Source organism: Neolamprologus multifasciatus, chromosome 20 (genome assembly GCF_963576455.1).
Source record: "Neolamprologus multifasciatus chromosome 20, fNeoMul1.2, whole genome shotgun sequence".
Lineage (NCBI taxonomy): Eukaryota > Metazoa > Chordata > Actinopteri > Cichliformes > Cichlidae > Neolamprologus > Neolamprologus multifasciatus.
Window position 1 is genome coordinate 12,772,454 of NC_140458.1, and position 21,670 is coordinate 12,794,123.

General features: G+C 41.1%; 1 protein-coding gene across 2 annotated transcripts in view; it reads left to right on the top strand.

The window, feature by feature from the left end:
* The first annotated feature begins 3,262 nt into the window (after window positions 1–3,262).
* The window catches only part of LOC146494544 (protein bicaudal D homolog 2-like), a 44,449-nt gene continuing 26,041 nt past the window's right edge, over window positions 3,263–21,670 (top strand). Inside the window, exon 1 of one of the 2 annotated variants that reach the window (XM_085146547.1) lies at window positions 3,263–3,802. In XM_085146547.1, the coding sequence (XP_085002673.1) occupies window positions 3,563–3,802 (240 nt within the window). In that variant the 5' untranslated portion in view covers window positions 3,263–3,562. The remainder of the gene's footprint in view (window positions 3,803–21,670) is intronic. The other variant, XM_085146548.1, reaches the window with a different exon arrangement.

The window sequence follows — 21,670 nt, forward strand, 5'->3', positions numbered from 1 at the left end:
ATTCTTGACTCCTCCCAGATTAGACTACTAATCTTATCAGGAACGGGTATAAAAGAGAGCCTCTACTCCTCAACAGAGCACTAGCCACATTTGCATTGCCTTCTAATGATCTAATGCAAATTTTGCTTTTTAGTACACGCATAATATTCTCCTAACACCTGACCAAACTGGATTGCACTATGTAGACTATGCATTTTATTAACTATAAGAACATTTTTAGATGTGAACAGACATAAAGAGATTTCTAATATCGGTACACTTAAGCTTCCAAACTCTGCTGTGACAAATAGTAGGACCTTAGTGGCATAGCAAGTTGGTAAAATCTTATTGGCTTATCTTGCTAAAGCTGGTTAGCTTCAGGTTAGAGAGGAGAGATCAGTTTATTGTGTGGAGCTTTTCAAGAGACTGCACAGGCAACAATCTCAATTTAATGTAAAATGCTGCTGTTCATATGACAGTCAAATGTGACAAAAACATTATTGACTTGATTATATCTAAACTAAAATTGTTTATTGTGTGAAGTGGGTTTTAAAATTGTCAGCATATATTAATGTAGGTAGAGCAATGCACCACTGTCATTCAAATGGCTGCATCAGTGTGCATATAAACACTCTATTTTCACAAGGTTTTATATTACTTTTTACTATTTTCTTTGTGTTTACGTGAGTAAATAAACAATACAAGTAATGAGTAATATTTTAAATAACATCTAAAAATGCATTTTAAAATTTTCTGTTACTTTAATACACCAAATCCACCTGTGCGGTCTTGAGCATGTGACAGTGGAAAAAGGAGAAAGGTGTTTCAAATTCATGACATCAAATGTCAATAAGGCAAAATCCAGGTGAGTTTGATTATCGATGCATAATCCCAGTAGTCAAGTGTAAAGAAAAATATTAGAAGCTGTCACATAAATGTATTGAACTTTTCACCTCCAGGAGTAAAATATTATCATAGTCAGGTTGCTTTTTTGTTTTTTTAAATCCAGCAATGATACTGTTCCAACTTAATGAAATCACTGTTTCTTGTCACAAGTGACAAAACAAGTGACTGCACGACACAAGACATGTCTTGTGATCCCTTCAAACAAGCATGTGATGCTTAGATTTAATCTACACACTCTTATCTCCAACCATAAACATAACAGGTCCTTTTCAGTCAATTCTGAAAAAGCTAATTTAACAGAGTGCACTTCAGTCAGAAACCAGCTCTGCCACAAGCATTAAAGACTGGATTTACAATAAGCTTACAAATCTGGTTTATAGGTGAAGAAGAATACTGGGGATGGAAGAAACAGTCACAGTATAAATTAAATAACTTACCATAAAATCCTCCATTACATGCAATTTTCTTGTATTCACATAGTTTTTTGAGAAAACATAGATAATGTATTTATGTACAGTGCCTCTGTGTATTTAAGGTGATAATTAACATGAATACATTCACATAAAGAGATGTTATTATGCTTTTCCTTATTTTCCATCATATATACAATCATGTGGGGAAAAAAAGTTGTTGCAGAACTCTATGCAGTCCTGTGAAAAACTAAGACTACCGCAGAATTAAATAACTTGTGGGTCACCTTCAGCAGCAATAACTTCAACTAAACATTTTATACATGACCTTATCACCTTATCACCATATCATCTCACATCTTTGCAGAGGAATTTTGACCTACTCTTCTTAATAACATTGCTTTGGTTCATGGAGGTGCAGGTATTCATTTATGCGCAGCTCTGTTGAGGTGCTGCCACAACATTTTAATCATGTTGAGGTCTGCACTTTGACTGGGTCATTGCAACACATTGATTTATTAAAGTTTTCCGCCCTTGTGTTGTAGATTTGCTTCTGTGCTCGTACATTGTCCTGTAGCACGACCCGCTTTCAGATAAGCTTTAGCTGTCAAACACATGGCCTCACATTTCACAGCATAGTCAATGACTGCAAGGTGTCTGGGTCCTGTGGCTGAAAAACAAGACCAAATCATCACCACTCCACTACTGTGCTGACAGTTGGTATGAGGTATTTCTGCTGGTATGGTGTGTTTGGTTTTCAGCAAATGTGGGGCTGGGCATCAAGATCTCTTCTTTCTGAAAGGAGGACTTCTTTCAGAAGTCTTCTGGCTTTCTCTGAAGTATCTGTGCAAACCTAAGCAATGCTGCCATGTTAGAGAGCAATAACCTTTTCCTGGTAACACTTCCAAAAAAGCCATACATCCTGTCTTTTTCCAGTTGTATTTTCATGAACTTCAACTATACTAACTTCTGAGGGTTTTTTCTGCTCTTAAGTCTGTATCAGGTCATAGGAGTTAAACCCCCCTACTGTACAAAGCCTTTTGTTTTATGCAAATTTTCTCTAGGGATGCACTTTGCTCAGTGGCAATAGATATTTTTCGCAGACAGACAAAACAAAGATCAAACTGTCAAAAATCAATGGAAAAAGTTACATTTATGAAGCAAGTAGTAAAATAGCTAGTTTTGTTTTAGTGTACATGACACGTTCTTTGTATGGAAGAGAATAAGAGCCACGTTTTTTTCTTTCCAGAATTCTAAGAAAAAGTCAGAATTCTTATTATTTTCTTAGAATTCTGGAAAAGAAAAAAAAAGGGATGTGCCCACGTTTTCCTCTTCCGTAGTTTTGCCAGTGTGTGGTCCAGAGTCAGTATCCTATACCGTTTATTCGAATACTCAATTTTTCCTACAGATGGCAGCAGATATACATGTGTCCGCCGCTACAGGTCAGCAGTTAGCCCGCCTGTTCGTTGTATTTCTATGACAACAAACGGTTTGGATAAAGATTTCCGTGCTCCACATAAGCAAACTAAAAGGCATTATGGGAAATGAGTTCTTTCGTGGGATTGCCAGGCCAGTTTGCTGGCTCCACCTTCTACAAATACTAGATTTCCCGACAGGCAGTGGGAGCGGGTGGGCGTTTTCCCAGCTGATAGCGTAGGTGCATCTCATTAAACCAAACGGACCATTCAGCTGTTTCGAACAAGCGTGACAAACTAGCGGAAGAGAAGAAATGTGATCTTCAAAATAAAGCACAAAAACGCGCATATTATGTGACAGCATCAATCATTTTCTATATGTTTTATACACTCAAAATATGTCTGTCCTTTCTTCTTCTTTTTTATTACGCACACAAGGCAAAACAAATCAGCTATTACACATACTAGGGAAGTAATTTTTCTTCGCCAGTGCTTTATTTTGAAAGTAAGAACCGGATTTGCATACTCTTTCTGTGGCCTTTGCAATTGGTATTCCTGCTCCCCGCACTGTCGCTCCGACGAGCCGGGAGAACGGAGAAGAAAACGCAGGAGCGCAACGATGGAGCGTCTGTAAGCAGTAACAGCGGACTCCGCAGACGAAGATAACTGAACGGAGTCATCTACATGACCAAAGAAACAAGACCGGCAACAAGAAACGCAAACGTAACAATCATGCAATTTAAATACAGAAGAATTTGAGCAACCGCTCCTTCTTCAAGGTTACACCGCTTGAAGACGCCCTGACATCCTCCTGTCGTAGATCAGCTTGGTTGATCTTCACCGGTGGCGATCATGTCCGTGGAAGAGCAGGGATACCCCGACGCTGTGCTGTTGATGGAGGCCGACCCGGAGTGGTTGCGAGCCGAGATCGGGCGTCTCTCCCGGGAGCTGAGTGAGACTACGAATGAGAAGATCCAGGCGGCAGAATACGGGCTGGCGGTACTGGAAGAGAAGCAGCAGCTCAAGCAGCAGTACGAAGACCTGGAGATTGAGTACGAGGCCGTCCGACAGGAGCTCGATCAGCTAAAAGAGGTAGGCAGTGTATTAAAACAAATGAAATAAAATCACAGAATATGTAAAGATTAGAATATCATCCAGGATTAATAGGCCCCTAACATAAACTCTAAAACTATGAAAATTCTATTCAAGAGTACATATTAAGAGCACATTGTCATTTTCATTGGAGGTGCAAACTCGCCACTATAATATTCAATATAGGGGCTTACTGTGATTTAATGTGTCATTAGGCCAGTCATCTGCCTCTTCCTACAAGGTCAAAACTGTAAGCAGAGGAAGGGATGCTTTCTGTTCCCCACCCCCTCCATACACAACACAGGGTATTCCCCATTTGACTGCCACTTTTATTTATTTATGCTGCAGCTCTTAGGGCCCTTCTTCATGTCTGGCTCAAAGCTAGAATAAGTCCAGTGTGTTTCCACATACGTTTATCTAATCAGTGCTTATCACGAGCAGATTTCCCAAGTGTACAATTAAGATTTTTAGTTCAGCAATACTTGTTGAGTTGCGTTCAGTATCAGACATAAAAGCAGTGCATTGTTTTAGAAATAACACTGAGATCCACAGATTGCTTGTTAAAGTTTTCTGTGTAGTCAGGCGAGTCCTGCAAACAAGAATATCTTGTTAAGTAGGGAAAAGGCGGGAGTACATTTGAATTTTGAACCTTCCCGCTTAACAGAGGGATGAACAAATTTCAGAGGAAGCCAGATGAGTTGTGACCCTTTGGGGGAATGGAAAGAATGTTGAGTGCAATGGTTCAAGCTGGTCTTGAGAGTCAGATAAAGGGTGTGACTGTTTTTCTGAACAGTGGTCCTACTTATTCCCTAACGTCATATCACAGCGTGTCCAATTTTCTTCGCTGAAGTAGCAGTTTGTCACTGCGTTGTGATTTTAGATGGAGAGAAGTATGACTTCAGAGCAGTTTGGCGTAAAAGTCCCTCCAGCTGCTGTGTACCTCTTATTCTGCTTTCTCTGCCCACTCATAGTAAAAAAAAGTTTCCGGCACTGAGGCGGGCTTATTCATAGTTGCTCATATCCTCCTTTAATATGGATTCTTCTTGTGTCCCCCTCCACTAAGCAAAACAACTAAAATGTGCGAGAGCGTCCTTCATGATAAACTCTTTAGTGCCTTGCCAGATCTCTGCTCATTGCTTCCTTTGCATTTTGAGACACATGCAGAGATGTTTTCCAGCTCTCTGCTTCTCCCTCTTGTTTCTCCCTGTCTTCCTGTGGCCCACTCTCTTGTGGTTGTTAAAATAGAGAGGAGGAGGTCTTTGGGCTGTCTCAGCAACTGCTGCTTGGATTTTCCCATGCATTTTTTTTTCTTGCCAAGAGAGGATCACTTTGTCAGAACGGACTGGCAGCTAAAAGCGCTGAATAGAAGAAAATGGATCAAAAGAGTAGCCATGGCAACAAACTAGGAGTGATTTAAAAATAAGTAGAAACATTTTTAGACATTTTCTTACTTTTTTCTGCTATGCCTGTTGGAAAGAAAGGCATCGCTGTTAGCCTGGTTGGGCTTGTAGATTATTGTTGGTCTTCTTTCTCTTTCAAAATGGAGCACAAACATTCATCTATATGGGCAGTAAATGAGATTGTTTGCGATGAAAACCGCCACAGTGTCGAGTTATGCTGGTTGCAGATCGCTGATTCAATTCAATTCAATTCAATTTTATTTATATAGCGCCAAATCACAACAAATGTCGCCTCAAGGCGCTTCATAGATACAGAGAAAAGCCCAACAATCATATGACCCCCTATGAGCAAGCACTTTGGCGACAGTGGGAAGGAAAAACTCCCTTTTAACAGGAAGAAACCTCCGGCAGAACCAGGCTCAGGGAGGGGCGGCCATCTGCTGCGACCGGTTGGGGTGAGAGAAGGCAGACAGGATAAAGACATGCTGTGGAAGAGAGACAGAGATTAATAACAGATACGATTCAATACAGAGAGGTCTGTTAATACATAGTGAGTGAGAAAGGTGACTGGAAAGGAAAAACTCAATGCATCATGGGAATCCCCCGGCAGCCTACATCTATTGCAGCATAACTAAGGGAGGATTCAGGGTCACCTGGTCCAGCCCTAACTATATGCTTTAGCAAAAAGGAAGGTTTTAAGCCTAATCTTAAAAGTAGAGATAGTGTCTGTCTCCTGAATCCAAACTGGAAGCTGGTTCCACAGAAGAGGGGCCTGAAAACTGAAGGCTCTCCCTCCCATTCTACTTTTAAATACTCTAGGAACAACAAGTAGGCCTGCAGAGCGGGAGCGAAGTGCTCTAATAGGGTGATATGGTACTACAAGGTCATTAAGATAAGATGGGGCCTGATTATTTAAGACCTTGTATGTGAGGAGCAGGATTTTGAATTCAATTCTGGATTTAACAGGAAGCCAATGAAGGGAAGCCAAAACAGGAGAAATATGCTCTCTCCTTCTAGTCCCTGTCAGTACTCTTGCTGCAGCATTTTGGATTAACTGAAGGCTTTTCAGTGAGTTTTTTGGACATCCTGATAATAATGAATTGCAGTAGTCCAGCTTGGAAGTAATAAATGCATGAACTAGTTTTTCAGCGTCACTCTGAGACAGGATATTTCTAATTTTAGAGATGTTGCGCAAATGGAAGAACGCAGTCTTACATATTTGTTTAATATGTGCGTTGAAGGACATATCCTGGTCAAAAATGACTCCAAGGTTCCTCACAGTGTTACTGGAGGCCAAGGTAATGCCATCCAGAGTAAGAATCTGGTTAGATACCATATTTCTAAGCTTTTCAGCGCCGAGTACAATGACCTCAGTTTTATCTGAGTTAAGAAGCAGAAAGTTAGTGGCCATCCAAGTCTTTATGTCTTTAAGACATTCCTGCAGTTTAACTAATTGGTGTGTGTTATCTGGCTTCATGGACAGATAGAGCTGGGTGTCATCTGCATAGCAGTGAAAATGTATGCTATGTCTTCTAATGATGCTGCCTAGGGGAAGCATGTATAATGTAAACAGAATTGGTCCTAGCACCGAACCCTGTGGAACTCCATAATTAACCTCAGTGTGTGAAGAGGACTCTCCATTTACATGCACAAATTGGAGTCTATTAGATAGATATGATACAAACCACTGCAGTGCAATACCTGTAATACCTACAGCATGTTCTAATCGCTCTAATAGAATATTATGGTCAACAGTATCGAATGCTGCACTAAGGTCAAGAAGGACAAGCACAGAGATGAGTCCACTGTCAGAGGCCATAAGAAGATCATTTGTAACCTTCAATAAAGCTGTTTCTGTGCTGTGATGAACTCTGAAACCTGACTGAAACTCTTCAAATAAACCATTCCTCTGCAGATGATCTGTTAGCTGTTTGACAACTACTCTTTCAAGGATTTTTGATATGAAAGGAAGGTTGGAGATTGGCCTATAATTAGCTAAGACTGCTGGGTCTAGAGATGGCTTTTTGAGTAAAGGTTTAACTGCAGCCACCTTGAAGGCCTGTGGTACATAGCCGATTATTAGAGATAGGTTGATCATATATAAGATCGAAGAATTAATCAATGGCAGGACTTCTTTGAGCAGTTTTGTAGGAATGGGGTCTAAAAGACACGTTGATGGTTTGGAGGAAGTAATTATTGAAGTTAACTCAGAAAGATCGATTGGAAAAAAAGAGTCTAACTTAACATCAATGGAACTAAGAGTAGCTGTAGATAATATTACATCTGTGGGATGATTATTGGTAATTTTTTCTCTAATGATAAAAATTTTATTTGTGAAGAAGTTCATGAAGTCATCACTAGTTAACGTTAAAGGGATGGTTGGCTCAACAGAGCTCTGACTTTTTGTCAGCCTGGCTACAGTGCTGAAGAGAAACCTGGGGTTGTTCTTATTTTCTTCAATCAGTGATGAGTAGTAAGCTGTTCTGGCTTCGCGGAGGGCTTTCTTATAAAGCAACAAACTATTTCTCCAGGCTAAATGATGATCCTCTAAATTTGTGACACGCCATTTCCTCTCCAGATTACGAGTCATCTGCTTTAGGGTACGTGTTTGAGAATTATACCACGGGGTCAGGTACTTCTGATTAGAGGCCTTAGTTTTCACTGGAGCTACAGTATCCAGAGTCGTACGTAGTGAGGAGGTGAAATTATTAACAAGATAATCTACCTCTGTTGGGGTAGCGTTCAGATAGCTGCTCTGCTCTGTGTTGGTACAGGGCATTGACGATGATAACAGTGGCTGGATTATATTCTTAAACTTAGTTACAGCGCTTTCAGAAAGACATCTACTTTGATAAAGTCCACTCTCCACTGCTGCGTAATCAATTATTGTAAATGTAAATGTTATCAAGAAATGATCAGACAGGAGAGGGTTTTCAGGAAACACTGTTAAATGTTCAGTTTCTATGCCATATGTTAAAACAAGATCTAGAGTGTGATTAAAGTGGTGGGTGGGTTCTTTTACATTTTGAGAGAAACCAATTGAGTCTAACAACAGATTAAATGCCATGTTGAGGCTGTCATTTTTAGCATCTACATGGATGCTGATCAGATGTTAACCTTTGAAAGACGATAACCAACTCCCAACCTAGTGCCTGGATATGAAGGGCAGAAGAGATGCTATCACAGGAGAAATACAAGCCCATTCTACACTAGGTAGTGGGTAACAAGCACAAGATATGGGGTAAAATGAAAAGCTTATGTCAGTCTCCACTTTAAGGACAACGTTATAATTCAGGATATTGTCTTGTAGGAAAAATATCATATGATTCAGTTGCTTTTGTCGCTCTCAGTGATAGAAATTTCTTTTAGGTCAGACAGACCAGTGTGGTTTTCCAACAACCGGGACCAAAGCACACATCTTTGGTCAGGTATAAATGCCACGTTCTCTTTGGTACACAGCTGCTATTTGCACTAAAGGCGGCAATGTTTGGATTGTTAGTCTCTTTTCTCTGACTCGGATTGTCTGGCATATTTAGACGGTTGCTTAACAGAGGATTCTGTTCAGTTACCCCAAACCTCCTTTTGCTTGTTGGCAAGCACAACCTGAATACAAAAGAAAACGATTGAGATTTATTCTTAGCAACTGAAATGCCTTCATAACACTGCGTTGCCTTCTCAAGGACAGAAAAATGCAGTGAGAAATCATCATCACTGCAGGCAAATTTTCCCTGTCACACAGCCAGTCCTGAACCCCTCAACAGCACACACGCACACACACACACACACACGCATTCCTCTTGAGGCAGGAAGATGGAGGAATCCCGTGCACTGCTGTTGCTTAGTAACTGCCCAGCTCTTTGCCTTAATTTGAACAGCCGTGCTGATTCGTCAGCAGGTTCTGCTTTTTGCGTACGTTTGTGGATGACTGCTGAGAGATAAGCTTGGAGCTAGCTAGAATAATACACAGGACAAGGACTAGAAGCCGGCATGCATTGGTTAATTTTATTAATACAATCTTCCTGATGTTTTCTGCATCATTTGTATGTTTAATGTCGAGTATATCATGTGTACACCTGGGACTCTTAGCTCATCTGCTTTCCTGTTTTCTCACTGCACTCCAGCTACAAAATGATCCTGCCTGATGCAGTGATTCATCTTCTGGTGCATTATAATGAATGTGAGTCAGTTGGCCCAATGCCCCGTGCTGCCTCTGGGAGACCTTGACTATCATATTGCTCAGACTTTATCTTTTTCATACATTTCTTTTTGGTTATGCTACTTTTCTTCTAATTTTTTATTTTTTTTTTGGGGGGGGGGGCACAGTATGTTGTATCTAAACCAGTCAACAGCTGATTTGTATCTAACAAGCAGCCTGGCTACTAATAAAGATATGAGTGTGGACTTTGGCCAAGTTATCACTTATTGCACAGGTTCAGTCACAAGGTGAAGTAGTTAATGATAGTATACCAACTGGAGCAGTGTAAAAGCACAAGATGACTGACTCTACTGTTGTTCATATACTTATTTTAAGCTGCTCACAGATTACATCATATGTCACACCTCCAGTCTGAGTAATGTACAGCTTCCTTTGTACAGTTTGTGAATGTGTGGAGAACTAGAGAGGTTTTGTATGACCTTCTGGCTTTTTTGCACTTTATAAATGTATATACATTCTCAGGTGTAAAACTGATCTGCTTGCAGTTTTAATGTGTTTTTCAGCCCTGAATTTTTTGTAGAAATTTAGGGCTCAAAAATACTGAACCCACCCTTATATGCTCCGAGGCCCCTTGCATGGAAAAATTTTAATAGTATGAAGGTCACTAAATACACTAAAGTTATTGTACAAAAAAAGGGGGGGGGCAGCTGATTGTGAGGGGGAACAGATCAGTTTGATCTTATTTCGTCATTCAATTGCACAGACGCCCTAGTATGCCAGCAGCATTGGAATTCAACCACACAATCAGAAAACTGAATTTTGTCAAGGTCGGTCGAACTCGGGTTCTCTGTGCTCGGCTGTTTGCCCTTTTGTGTGTTTCAGCTCACTGGGGTTAACTGGTCTTGAGTTTCACAGATGAAGAGAGACGGTTAAATGGCAGCAGGACACAGCGTATGACAAAGGAGCGATAGAGAGAGGCGTCCCATTGTAGTTACATTTGAAAGGATCGGTCAGTTTTGTCCCTTTTGAAATGGCAAAACCACTAAAGAATATATACCAATGTCCCCAGACAAAGCTATCTGGTGTGACTCTAAGCCCCGTGTTGTTAAATGGGTTGGATACGGATTGGACGTCAGTAGAAAATACGAGGTGGACACAGATCCATCTGGTGCCTTGTATGAAGAGTCGTAAATAAAGTCGCTCTCATTTGTATTGCCAATGTAGGCTATGTTTCATCACCAGCTGCTTGTCTCTCACTTTTAGAATCTTTCTTTTTTCCTCTTCACACATTTCCTCCAACCATTCCTTTTGTTTCTCACTCTCTAAGCTTGAATATTTTCAATGGGCTTTCAATCTGTGTTATCTTGGACCTAATATGTGGCCTTTCAGTACTGTTTGGGGGTTTCTGATCTGCCCTTTTAGCCATAATTTCTTTTGCCCAATGGCAAGACTGCAGTTTAAGGGGTAATCTTTTCTAAATGGCACTAAATAAAGTCCCAAATCCCCTTCCCTCTGGGCATAAGAGGATGAATCCCAGCCGCTATGCGCAGGGCTTACGGCAGTCTGGGAGTCTGCCAGGACCAACAAAACTCAGCAGCTTCCACTGTCGGGCACAGGTAGGTGCTTTTTGGGTTAATGCTTCGCAGAGGCTGTCAGGTCTTCTTGGGGAGCTGCCCTGTTCTCCTCTGTGTAGTTCATCAGCTGCGTCTGGTCCATAAGCCTACTCTAATGGCTGCCAAGCTGAGCAGTCTGTGCTCTGGGTGCCGTCGAGCCTGGCAATCTGTTCCCTGAGTCTCAGTTTTTCTAAAGGAGTGCAAAGTATTGTAACCACCACCTACGCAATAAATTTACAAAGGAATTTCCACTATATCTTTTATGTTTCAAGACAAGAAAGGCCCACTAATGTATACTAATGTTACTTTCTGCTTTGCAGAAAGATAGCCATATTATATCGCCAATATAATAAAATAATAATTTCTCCTAGTTTTAGGTAAAATGATCCTCTAATCACGAATGATTTTAAAAGCTTTTGGCCCTAACTCTTCCGAACAAAACACAATCAGCTGCCGTCCACAGTTCACACACAGGCCACATTTACAGCAGCAGTGGATGGCTGTTCTCGGCCTCAGTGAGTAAACTGTTTAGTGGTTTTGGCCTGGACGTTTAAAGAAAGGTCTGTTTGTGCTGTGTGCTTAAATGCAGCAAATTGAGGATTTCAAAAGCCCTGCTCAGGCAAGGGCTGATGTAGAAAAGATGCGTATGTGTTCGCAGTTTCTTGACTGTTTACACGGCTGAAGTTCCTCACTTTGACTTTCTGTTTTTTTTGGCTACAGTAAACATGTTGAAGTTATGAAGTAATCTAAAATAGAATAAATAGTTTAACCTGAGAATAGTTAAAAACAGTAAAGTTAACATTTCTCTATATTTGCTATATTTGCCATACTTAAACCTTAATATCATCATAATCATAGTTATGCTTATGATGAAACTAAAAGTATACATTTTCAAATGTGGATTTTTGGAGAGCTCTTCTGTGCTGTATGGCAACCCGGCACAGTCATGATTCTGCTAGTGTAATCCAATTACTGGAGACTAGGGCCAGATCAGGCAGGGGCCCAGGCTAAATGCAGAAGATGAGGTCATTGTGACTGTATGCATCTGACAATACAACATAGTTCACTCAGGCAAAAGGTCTCCAGTTTTCCGTCTCCTGAACTACATACTGACTTTAAACAATTCCAACTGTCAACAAAGAGCACTGTGTGCATACACGTGACTAAGCTAGATGTCTGTGTGTGTGTGTGTGTGTGTGTGTGTGTGTGTGTGTGTGTGTGTGTGTGTGTGTGTGTGTGTGTGTATGTGTGTGTGTGTGTGCATAAGAAACACAATAGATGCTTATTCCTTCACTCCTACATGCCTTCTTGTCTGTGCTCCATAGCTTCATTGTGTCTCTCGGATCGCATTTACATTTTCAGCAGCTAAATAAAAGAAAACCACCCCAGTTCGCAGTTACTGCACTCATTTGTTTGGTTTTCATAACTATGGTATATGGTTTTAAGGATAACGTTTCCTGTTAGTAAAATCTTGCTGTTTAAACTGTTAAAATTCAAGACATACAGTCTTTCTGAAAGATATATTAGTTAGCTTTAGATCTATCAATTGTTGAACATGCTTTTAAAGGTATGACTAATGTCATATTTATTTATACTGAGGTTATGCTGTTTTATATAAACAGATGAATCAGCTTGGAATGTGGGTAGTGCAAAGATTTGATTTTATATTACAAACCTTGCCTGTGTCATTCCTATAAAAGGGCCCATAGATTGACTCATGGATCAGATTGCCCTCAAATCTTATCTACTCTGTTAAAGGTTCCAGTCGACTCATATGAAACACGTTAACGGTCTCCAAAGCTTGTTTATGGCTTTGTGTTTTGATAATAAATCTTGGATACAGGTTTGCTGTAAATCATAAGGCACAAGCAAAGCTTTCCTCTATCTCTTCTTCCTTCTATTGAAATGAAGTCATAACTCACCCCCCGTGCCCCTCCAGCTCCACATCCTGTTTACTTGCGAGGAGTCTTTTTATAGTGGATAGGAAGCATATGAAATATGGCTCTCCATCAGAGCAGATACCTCTTAGTGTATGAGAGGAAGTGGGCAATTCAGGTCACTTCTGCCACATCTGTCTGACAAGAAAAAAAATTAAAATGTTAAAGAATTGTTTTATTTGCTTTTTTTCTTCTTTATCAAGAGAAATATGCCTGTACTGGTGTGTTAACATCAGCGCTCATTATGGAGCATTTCCTCTCAGAATGATCGGGGTATTACCACAGCAACATAGAGAGGAATTGAAATTTAATAGCCTTTTGAGTTGACGATCTTTATTTGCTTCTGTAGATCAAAAGCGGTGCTGTTTAACAGTAATTTACAATTCCACTCGTACTGGAAGCGTTTAACTTTTATCGGGCCAAGGCCAAATTTTCACATTTACAGCAGCAATTATAACCTCATTCAAATACAGCAAACAAGATGAGATTTGAAATCGCTGATGTCCTTTTAAGGACTCATTAAAAAAAAAGATGTTGACATAAAGGTGGCTGTGCACACTTCTTGCTTAGTAACCTGAATGAAGTGCAGGAGCAAACTTGGAATAGCTACAAGTAGACCGGGGGGGGGGGCTTTATACCTCAGTCTCACTCCAAGATATTCACCTTCTTGCTTACACATCTGTAGGGTATGCCCCACCCATATCCTCCCACTTAAGAGGAGTTTTGTTTACAGCTCCTTGTCTGCAAATTGTCCCAGGACACTATTTTGAAGCAGCCGAAGACGAGATCAGGGATGAGATCTAGACAGATAGAGATCTTTGTTTGCATGGGTACTATCATGCCTCTCTGGTTCCTCAGAAATTCTGCATTGTCTGCTCATCTCAGTTATTCCCTGACTGGCAGAGTAGTGCTTCCTATCTCACTTAAATTAAGTAAACCAGAGGGCAGATTGTGAAAAGCATCTTTGCTTTTTATTAGGCCATCTATTCAAACATTAGCAAACCTAATTTCAAAGGGTCGTCCCTTCACCCTGGGCGTCCTTTTAACTTTAGCACCAGGAAACAGCAGCAAGTCAGCATTCTCCCCACACGCCATAATCACTTCCGTCACCTTCCTCCCTTCCTTCATTCCCCCAGTAGTAAATAGGCTAGTGGGTCTGGGTCCTCCTGTTCCAGTGTGCCATACCCAAGTCTCCTGGTGCCCACACTTTGAAACCCTCAGGCGTAGTTGGCCAGGGGAGGGAGTGGATAGAAGAAGGGAGGGGAGATAAGAAGACGGAGCTGTGTAGTGGGGCAGGGGGCTGGCTGTACGATAATGACAACATTAGAGCTTGGGTTTGGAGAGATGAAAGAGAGGAGGGTTTTTAATTGGATATGTGCCCGTCTCTCAGCAGTCCTGCAGTCTTGAGAAATGGGGATTGAAGACATGAGAGGGAAACGCACGGGCTTCCTGTGGGAACCAGTTCACTCTTTTAGTTGGAATAGGAGTTTCTCTATCAGCTAGCTTAATGAGTTAAAAGCGCTGGGACTAATTGGCTGTAATTTTTGTATAAAAACATGGTTTATTGCAGTATCTCATGAAAGAATTGTAGGCTCTTTTTTCCAGCATTTGTTCAACATTCAGGGGCTTTGTCTTATCTGGTTTTCAGTTTTATTTGAATTCTCTTTGTCAGAGAGGTTTAAGTGTTGAAGAATTGATTAAGTTTTGCTGTGTATGGGGGAAAAAATCAAAGAAGGCATTCTTGTCACTGTAAAAAGACAAGGCATTGTATGTAATCTACAGTCTTCATTTGCTCACAGATATGATCTTTTATATGCTCAGTGTTAGCATACTGAGACCCACTTTATTCTTTTCAAAGTGATACGACCTCAAAAAGAAGACTTTACGCTCTGACCCAAGGTTTGGCCTCACTGGTAGAGAGAATCCATGCACTCACAATCATTTAAAAGATTTAATTACTGCAACTGGAGAAGGGAGGTCATTAGTTTCTGTCTGGCCAGGAGCAGGGCCAGAATCCCCCAAGAGACAGTCCTCTGGGTTTGGGATGGCTAGTGGAGAGATATGAGAAGGTGAGATAGGACAACACATTGACGAGAGAATGAGATAATTTTACCCTTCTTCGTGAATAGAGTGGTGGTGACAGAGTTGATTAGGAATGATTAATCATTGTATGCAAAGGACAATGTTAGAGGCGTCTTAGAATGAGAATATGTGGAAAAGGGCAAATCAAGTTTCTGCAGTCCTTCCCCCATTATGTCAATACTTCAACCTGATTGATTAGACATGTCTCAGCACTAATATAGCCTGGGATGATGAAAGTAAATGCATTAGGGTTTCATATAGCATTAGTTTAATAAATGGTTATTGGTAACGATAAAGCTTTTTTGACAGCAAATGCACAAACAAGTAGATTCGACATTTTCTTCACCCTCCCCCTTGTTCCTCTAAGCCTGACCTTGGATCCTTACAGACAGCATGCTCAGATGCGGGTGTCTGAGTTCACAAATTCATGCGTATATCTGTGTTTGTGTGCGTGGCCTCAGCTGCAGCCCCAGCTGCTCCCCTTGTCCCTGAACATCGGTATCAAGAGGCTGTTCATTTTTGGAAATCATATGTGAGGTTCCACAGGGACCAATGTCTCGGAGGCCCCCAAAAAGACTCGGACTGATTGAGTGTTCATTGTTTACTGTTGATGAAGACTTGGAATTGAGTCATTTGTCATCTGTGACAGTAACTTACTGGAAGAGAAGGATATAAATGCGCTTCATTTATTTATGCTCACAAATGCGGCTGCCTGTAAGAAACTAGCATCCATAAAATGTTTTTTTTTTTTTCAGTACTGTCAGAAATATCATTATCGCAAATTTAGCACACATCTGTAGGGTTGATTCGAATCAACATCAGACCAGGATGTTCTTTGTGCAGACAAAACTGGAGAGGCATGCGTGTCGACTGTTGCCAGAGAAAGAGGGAGGAGAGCAAGCTGTGCCGGGCTGAGCTCTAAAACAGCCATCTGTGTCAGTGGCACCCAACGCGTTGCCTTTACTGACCTGCCTCTCACTCTGTCACTGTAATTGGCATAGTAACCATAACAACAGCTCTCCCCTCTGGGGTGTGGGCACGTGGACGAGGGAGATCTCATCAAGAATGAGTATCGGGGAGAAAAGGGAACCAGCAGGCACAGATAATGTTGGCTTTGCATTGCAAATGATCAGTGCTGTGAATGCTGAGAGCTGGTGCTCGTATAGGGCATTGCAGTGATATGAACAGGGATAAAAATCCAGCTCAGGCGCTGATATGGTGGTGCAGTGTATCTATAAGAGCCTATTGAGTCTCTGCTCTCCCTTGAGGCTTTATCTTTATCTTCCAGTCTGCAGTAGATTTAGTTGGTAGACAATAGAGCCAACATACAATGCCTTCTTGTTTTTAATTGACTGCTAAGAATAAATGGTAAAGACAAAAGCAGAGTTTAAATCTTGCACTTAACACATCGTATCACACAAGACAGAGCAGAAAAATTTTCATCGTGGAGTACAAAACAAAACTAGCGACCTACGCGTTAGACATTTCAGGAAAGATCTAACTCCATTTTTCTAAATGACCGCCATGAAAATTCTCATTTCTCATCAGTTAGTATCTGTTTGTATCATGTGTGCTTTTTTTTAGTATATTGACTGAGAGCTAAAGTAAGCTGCACTTTGATGGAGGTTCTTTAGCTTGCTGCCGAGGGCATAATGACTATTTTTACTCTCTAATAACACAGGAGCCAGGCAGTAACACCTATAGTGTTGAGCCTTCGGGCTAACACAGACAGCGTAATGGCAGTGCGAACCTGGTTTTGCTCTTTTTTTGCAGGTGTTTCACCTCATAAAGAAGGTATTTTATGGGAAGTCCAGTCTTTGTAGACGTTGGAGGAATATAAATTACCGTGTTTGAAGATGAAGACTGACTTCACACAGAATCTCTAATGCTTCCTTCGGATTGGTAGCCAATGTGAAGGCAGAATAAAACATGAAATGTAGTTTTCCCCAGCCGGATATGATGAAAGCTCTAACAAGCAATTAGTCATTATAACATAAAATAAGCTGGTAGAATTTCTGTAGCTACTTAGTATAACTAAGCCCCTGCTGCCCAGTTATGCTATTCTGATATTTCTTTATCAATGAGGATGACTTGATCAGTCAGCTGTGTAAAGGGCCTCATGAGTCTGATTAGTACATTTCTCTTAGACAGAGGCCTGTGTGTTTGTGCTTTAATTGCATGTGTCTACGTACTCCCAGTGGCTCCATCCCCTTTGGCGTTCTCTTTTTTTCCCCTCTCTCTCCTACCCTGCAACACAATAGATCCACAATCTGGCACAGCTTTGTGGTTGCTTTTAAGAGGTGCACGCCCTTCTAGTCCCATGACAGTGGAACATGCTGCTTCTCTTCTTGAGGCGAAATCATTTCACTTTTCATGAAAATTTGCATTTCATCAAGTCACATGCAGGTGTGTTTCTTTGACCTCTGCTGTCTGATGATCTCTCTGGAATATTCCTTTCCATTAGCATACAGTGCATTGCCTCTGTCCTTTGAAAACATGAGCCGTCTGCAGTTTCGGTAGATTTCCTATAAGGCCTGGAGCGGTCGCCTGTTCAACCTCTATCTCAGTTGGGAGAACATGCTTCAACATGGCTTGAGTATCAGATGGTGCGTTATGGCTGGCTGCAAGGAGCACTGGCAAAATTGGAAATGAGATGCGTGCGTATGTGTGTTGAGGCTGTGAAATTGTCCAGACCTGTGTGTGAATAATAGCCCAACAGCTCTGTGCTATGCAGCAAATCAATGTGGCTCTGTGCCAGGCAACAGCAAATATCTCTGCCTCCCTCGTTTGCGTTTCTCTCACTGTTTTTTTTTTCCCCTCTCCCGCCTCCTGCTCCTTCTGCTTGGCACTTTTAATGCTTTGCATGCATATAACTGTTCAACTTGAAAATGCCAACTACATATTCAAGAACCCCTGTTACATTATTGCTTATTTGGTTGTAGAAAATTGGTTTTTCCAATGTCCAAATTTACAGAGAGAGCTGATTTTCGGGGGAAGAACTGTCAGGATAGCAGGAAGGAGATTAACTCTTCCCACTACAAGAAAGAAGCGGAGAATCATAACCTCCATGGATTTTTGTCAAAAGATGAAAGTGAATTTGTCTTTTCATTTCCCTCCGACTTCCACTGAAGAGTAAAGTCTGAAGTAAATAATTAGCTACTCTGTCATTCATTATAGCATCTATCTCTGGCTTTGGTGTAATGTTCACTGATTAACAAAAATGTTCTCTGTAAATTTAGTGAATGCTTACAAATAAACAAAAGCATGCACTACCGCCTGACATGATTTGCATTGCTTTCAGTACCTTATTGTACATGCAGTTGCAGAAATAACACAGAGCTATTGTGTCCTACACAAATAGGTGAAATGTAGAGTAGTGTATCGGCCTGCTAGGTCACGCAAACAGTACGTGTTGCAGAGACACTTTGTTTCGTCAGTGGGTCTCTTGATTTTAACACAATGCTCCATCGCATGAACGGCTGAGAGCCGACAGCTAAATATAGAATCTCCACACACCTTGAAGCTATCTATCTTTTTCGAGTCTCTCGCTGTGCAGTGGCCTGTGAATGGAGATGGAGAGACAGACAGGAAGGTGGGGGGGGAGCATGCCTGTTTGTCGTTATAAACTGCAACTCCACGTGAGCTGTGATTCACGAGGCCAGAGAATCCATTTGGTGTATTTTTTTTTTCTTCCTCTGCATTCGCTTGCAATGACAATGCTAACAGTGACTAGCCTTCAGTGTTGCTGAAACACTGCTTTGGTATCTAGGGTCAACTCCAGCACAGAATGAGTAACCAAACTGATCCAGATGACACAGTGTGATATTGTTTAATGTTTTCCACTGGCCCCCAAAGCCCCAAAATACAGCTAAAGAAACAAGAAGTCTCATTGTCTGGAGCTGCTTTGTTGTGCCTAATTGGGCACAATTTAGCAAGATTTTGAGATTGTTGATCAACGGCTAGAAAATACTATTGTTAAATGTTTTCTAACTACAGTTAGAGCAAAGGTTAAGTTGGATTTCTCATTCGGTTTACATGCAATTGCACAATGGAAGGTGTTTCATTGTGGCTGGAAAATAAAATGAGCTGTTTGAGTCCTCTTAGTTTTATCCCATCTCTATTTTGTCTGCCTTTCTTCCTGCCGTGGGCTTTGCTTTCCCAGAATGCAAGACCCCAGGAGGCTAAAGTGAAACCTTAACAATGAGATGTTTTGAGCAGGACCAGAGATACAAGTGTCAAACCCAAATCCGTCCTTGGTTTTCTAATTGGGTTTTGTTGTCTTCAAAAAGACTTCCTGCCCTTGCAAATCCATCCCTGTGCTTTGGAGCCTATTGTTCTTAATCTCCTTTCCAGAGGGTCTCCACTAACTGTATCTTTGTAGATCACGTTGTTCTTACAACATCTTCGCCAGTGGGAAGGGAACTGAAAATAGAATTTTAGATGTGTACGCTGCTCCACAGGGCCTCTGAGACCGGCTGTATCGATCTGTTTGTTACCTGATGGAGACCCAAAGCCCATCTCCCTTGTGCTCTTGACTCACTGGATTAGAGAAGCCCATGCAGCGGGATTCTGGCTGAGAAAACCAGAATGAACTATGTAACCTATATTCTTCCTTTACCACATAAGGCGTTGAAGATTACTAAGTAGCTGTCATGTTCAGAAGCAAGTGTTTAGCAAATCCTGAGCAGAGATCAAAAAGCAGAGAGGTGTGATTGATCTTTGAGTCCTGATTTGTCTCAGCTTCTAATCAGTGTCACTAAAGGCTGCGTCCTTGGTCAGATTGGAGGACAAGGCAGTGATCTCACCATGTTCAAACATGTCTAAACAGCCTTTGTTAAACCTAAGACTTTCTTATCAGAGGACAATCTGCCATAGCAACATTTGTTTTGGAGAAAGATAAGTTTGCAGATGACTGTTTTAGTTTAACCCATAAATGCAAACATCTCAGAGAAACCAGTAATTTGATATAAGCTTTGTCTAAGACTAGAAACATGGCAGCTTGCTTCCTTCTTCAGTAGTCTGCCTTCTTCATGTGCCCACACATCTGTCTTTCATTAATCTTATGACTTGGGTTGTTAGATCCTGTTAGGGTGAGAGAAATGTAAGAGGAAGTAATCAGACAACACTGTCATCTGAGGGGGAAAAAAACCAAAAATCAGATGTGACTGGACTAATTTTGTTAGTTCCTCAATCACATGAAGCTTTATCATCAACAGTGATCATGCACTATGATGTACTTTATCTTTAAAAGCCAGCCTAGGGTATGACCAGCCCATAATGTATGCTGTCATCTGGGTTTTGTGGTGGGATAAATCTTTTGAATTATTGGCTCTTCCTTTATAATGTCAGCTGTAGTCATCTGTGAGGAAATCCAGTCCACACAGCTCACTAATAAAGACCTGTCTTTGATTAGCTTTTAAGAGATTAATAATCCACATTCGCCTGTCCAGTGTTAATAAAACTGCAACATATGGCAAGCTAAAGATGAATTATAAACTGGGTGGGCAGCTCACTGTGAGATAATAGGCTTGGTCGCGTGCAGCCCCAATTTGCCCTCCTTTAAAGTAGCCTAAAGCCACGCTTGGGGAGCAGAGATTAAAGGCCTTGGGTCACTGGGTTTTTGACTAGGGGCTCTGCGTGTTTGAAGGGCAGGCCTCGTAGATTGGATTGATTGGAGTCTTATTCAATAAAACCTATGCATCAAGATTATAATGATGGGATTCTCCTGATTACTGATTGGGTTAATCCTGTCTTTTCTAATAACTTTCTAATAAAATACAGCCTCCTGCTGATTGATGATTTGATTTGGAGAAAGGAGGCAGATGGGCGAGTTATGCAGACACGTATTTAAGTGATACTTTTATCTAGAGCTGCAAATAAAAGGCGAACAATTATGAACACTGGTTCTATGTGGTCAAATCACAGTAGTATTTTTCTTGTTCTTACAGTGCATTTTCTGTTCAGAGCACTTCAAGGCTAAATGGAAATAGTCAGTCAATGTGTGGGTTATGTTTTTTCCCTACTAACTCATCTGGCTGAAGGACCAATGAGCTTACACTATGGCGACCGTAATTTGTCCCTGCACAGTTCACAGGAAATGCGACTCCTCCTACAATATCGGTGGGATTGTAGTGAAATGTAGGAAAAATTAGAATATTTACATTTGTTAGCAATGTTGCAACAGCAACATTTACATTTGTTAACAGAGATGCTTCTAAATGAAACACTGTCAATTCTTTCTTGCCAAGTTGTGCTTCAGTCATCATCTTTCCTGAAATGTAAGCTATGCTAGCTAAAGTGCTAAAGCAATGATGTCATGCTCCACTGTAACCCATTAAACTAGTTTTTCAGTCACATATACCTCTTAAATCCTGGAAGTAGGTCAGTTTGACTAATACAAATTTCCTGATTTGCCTCTATCTAAAGGAATTACTAGGATTAATACGATACACAGTCACACAGAGAAAATCCTGCAGCAGCTAGTCACGTGCAGTATAGGCAGTCAGAGAGAGGAGAGAGTGCGCTGCAGCTGCAAACAAGGTCAGATTCAGTGCCTCAGGTGATTTCAGATTACCGCCTGCACTCGAGCTGTGAGGCAAGATGAGAATCAGAATGCCCATCCGATCACCAGCGGGTACAGGATTGAAAATGAAATCTGTAATCATGAGGTGATTATTTTG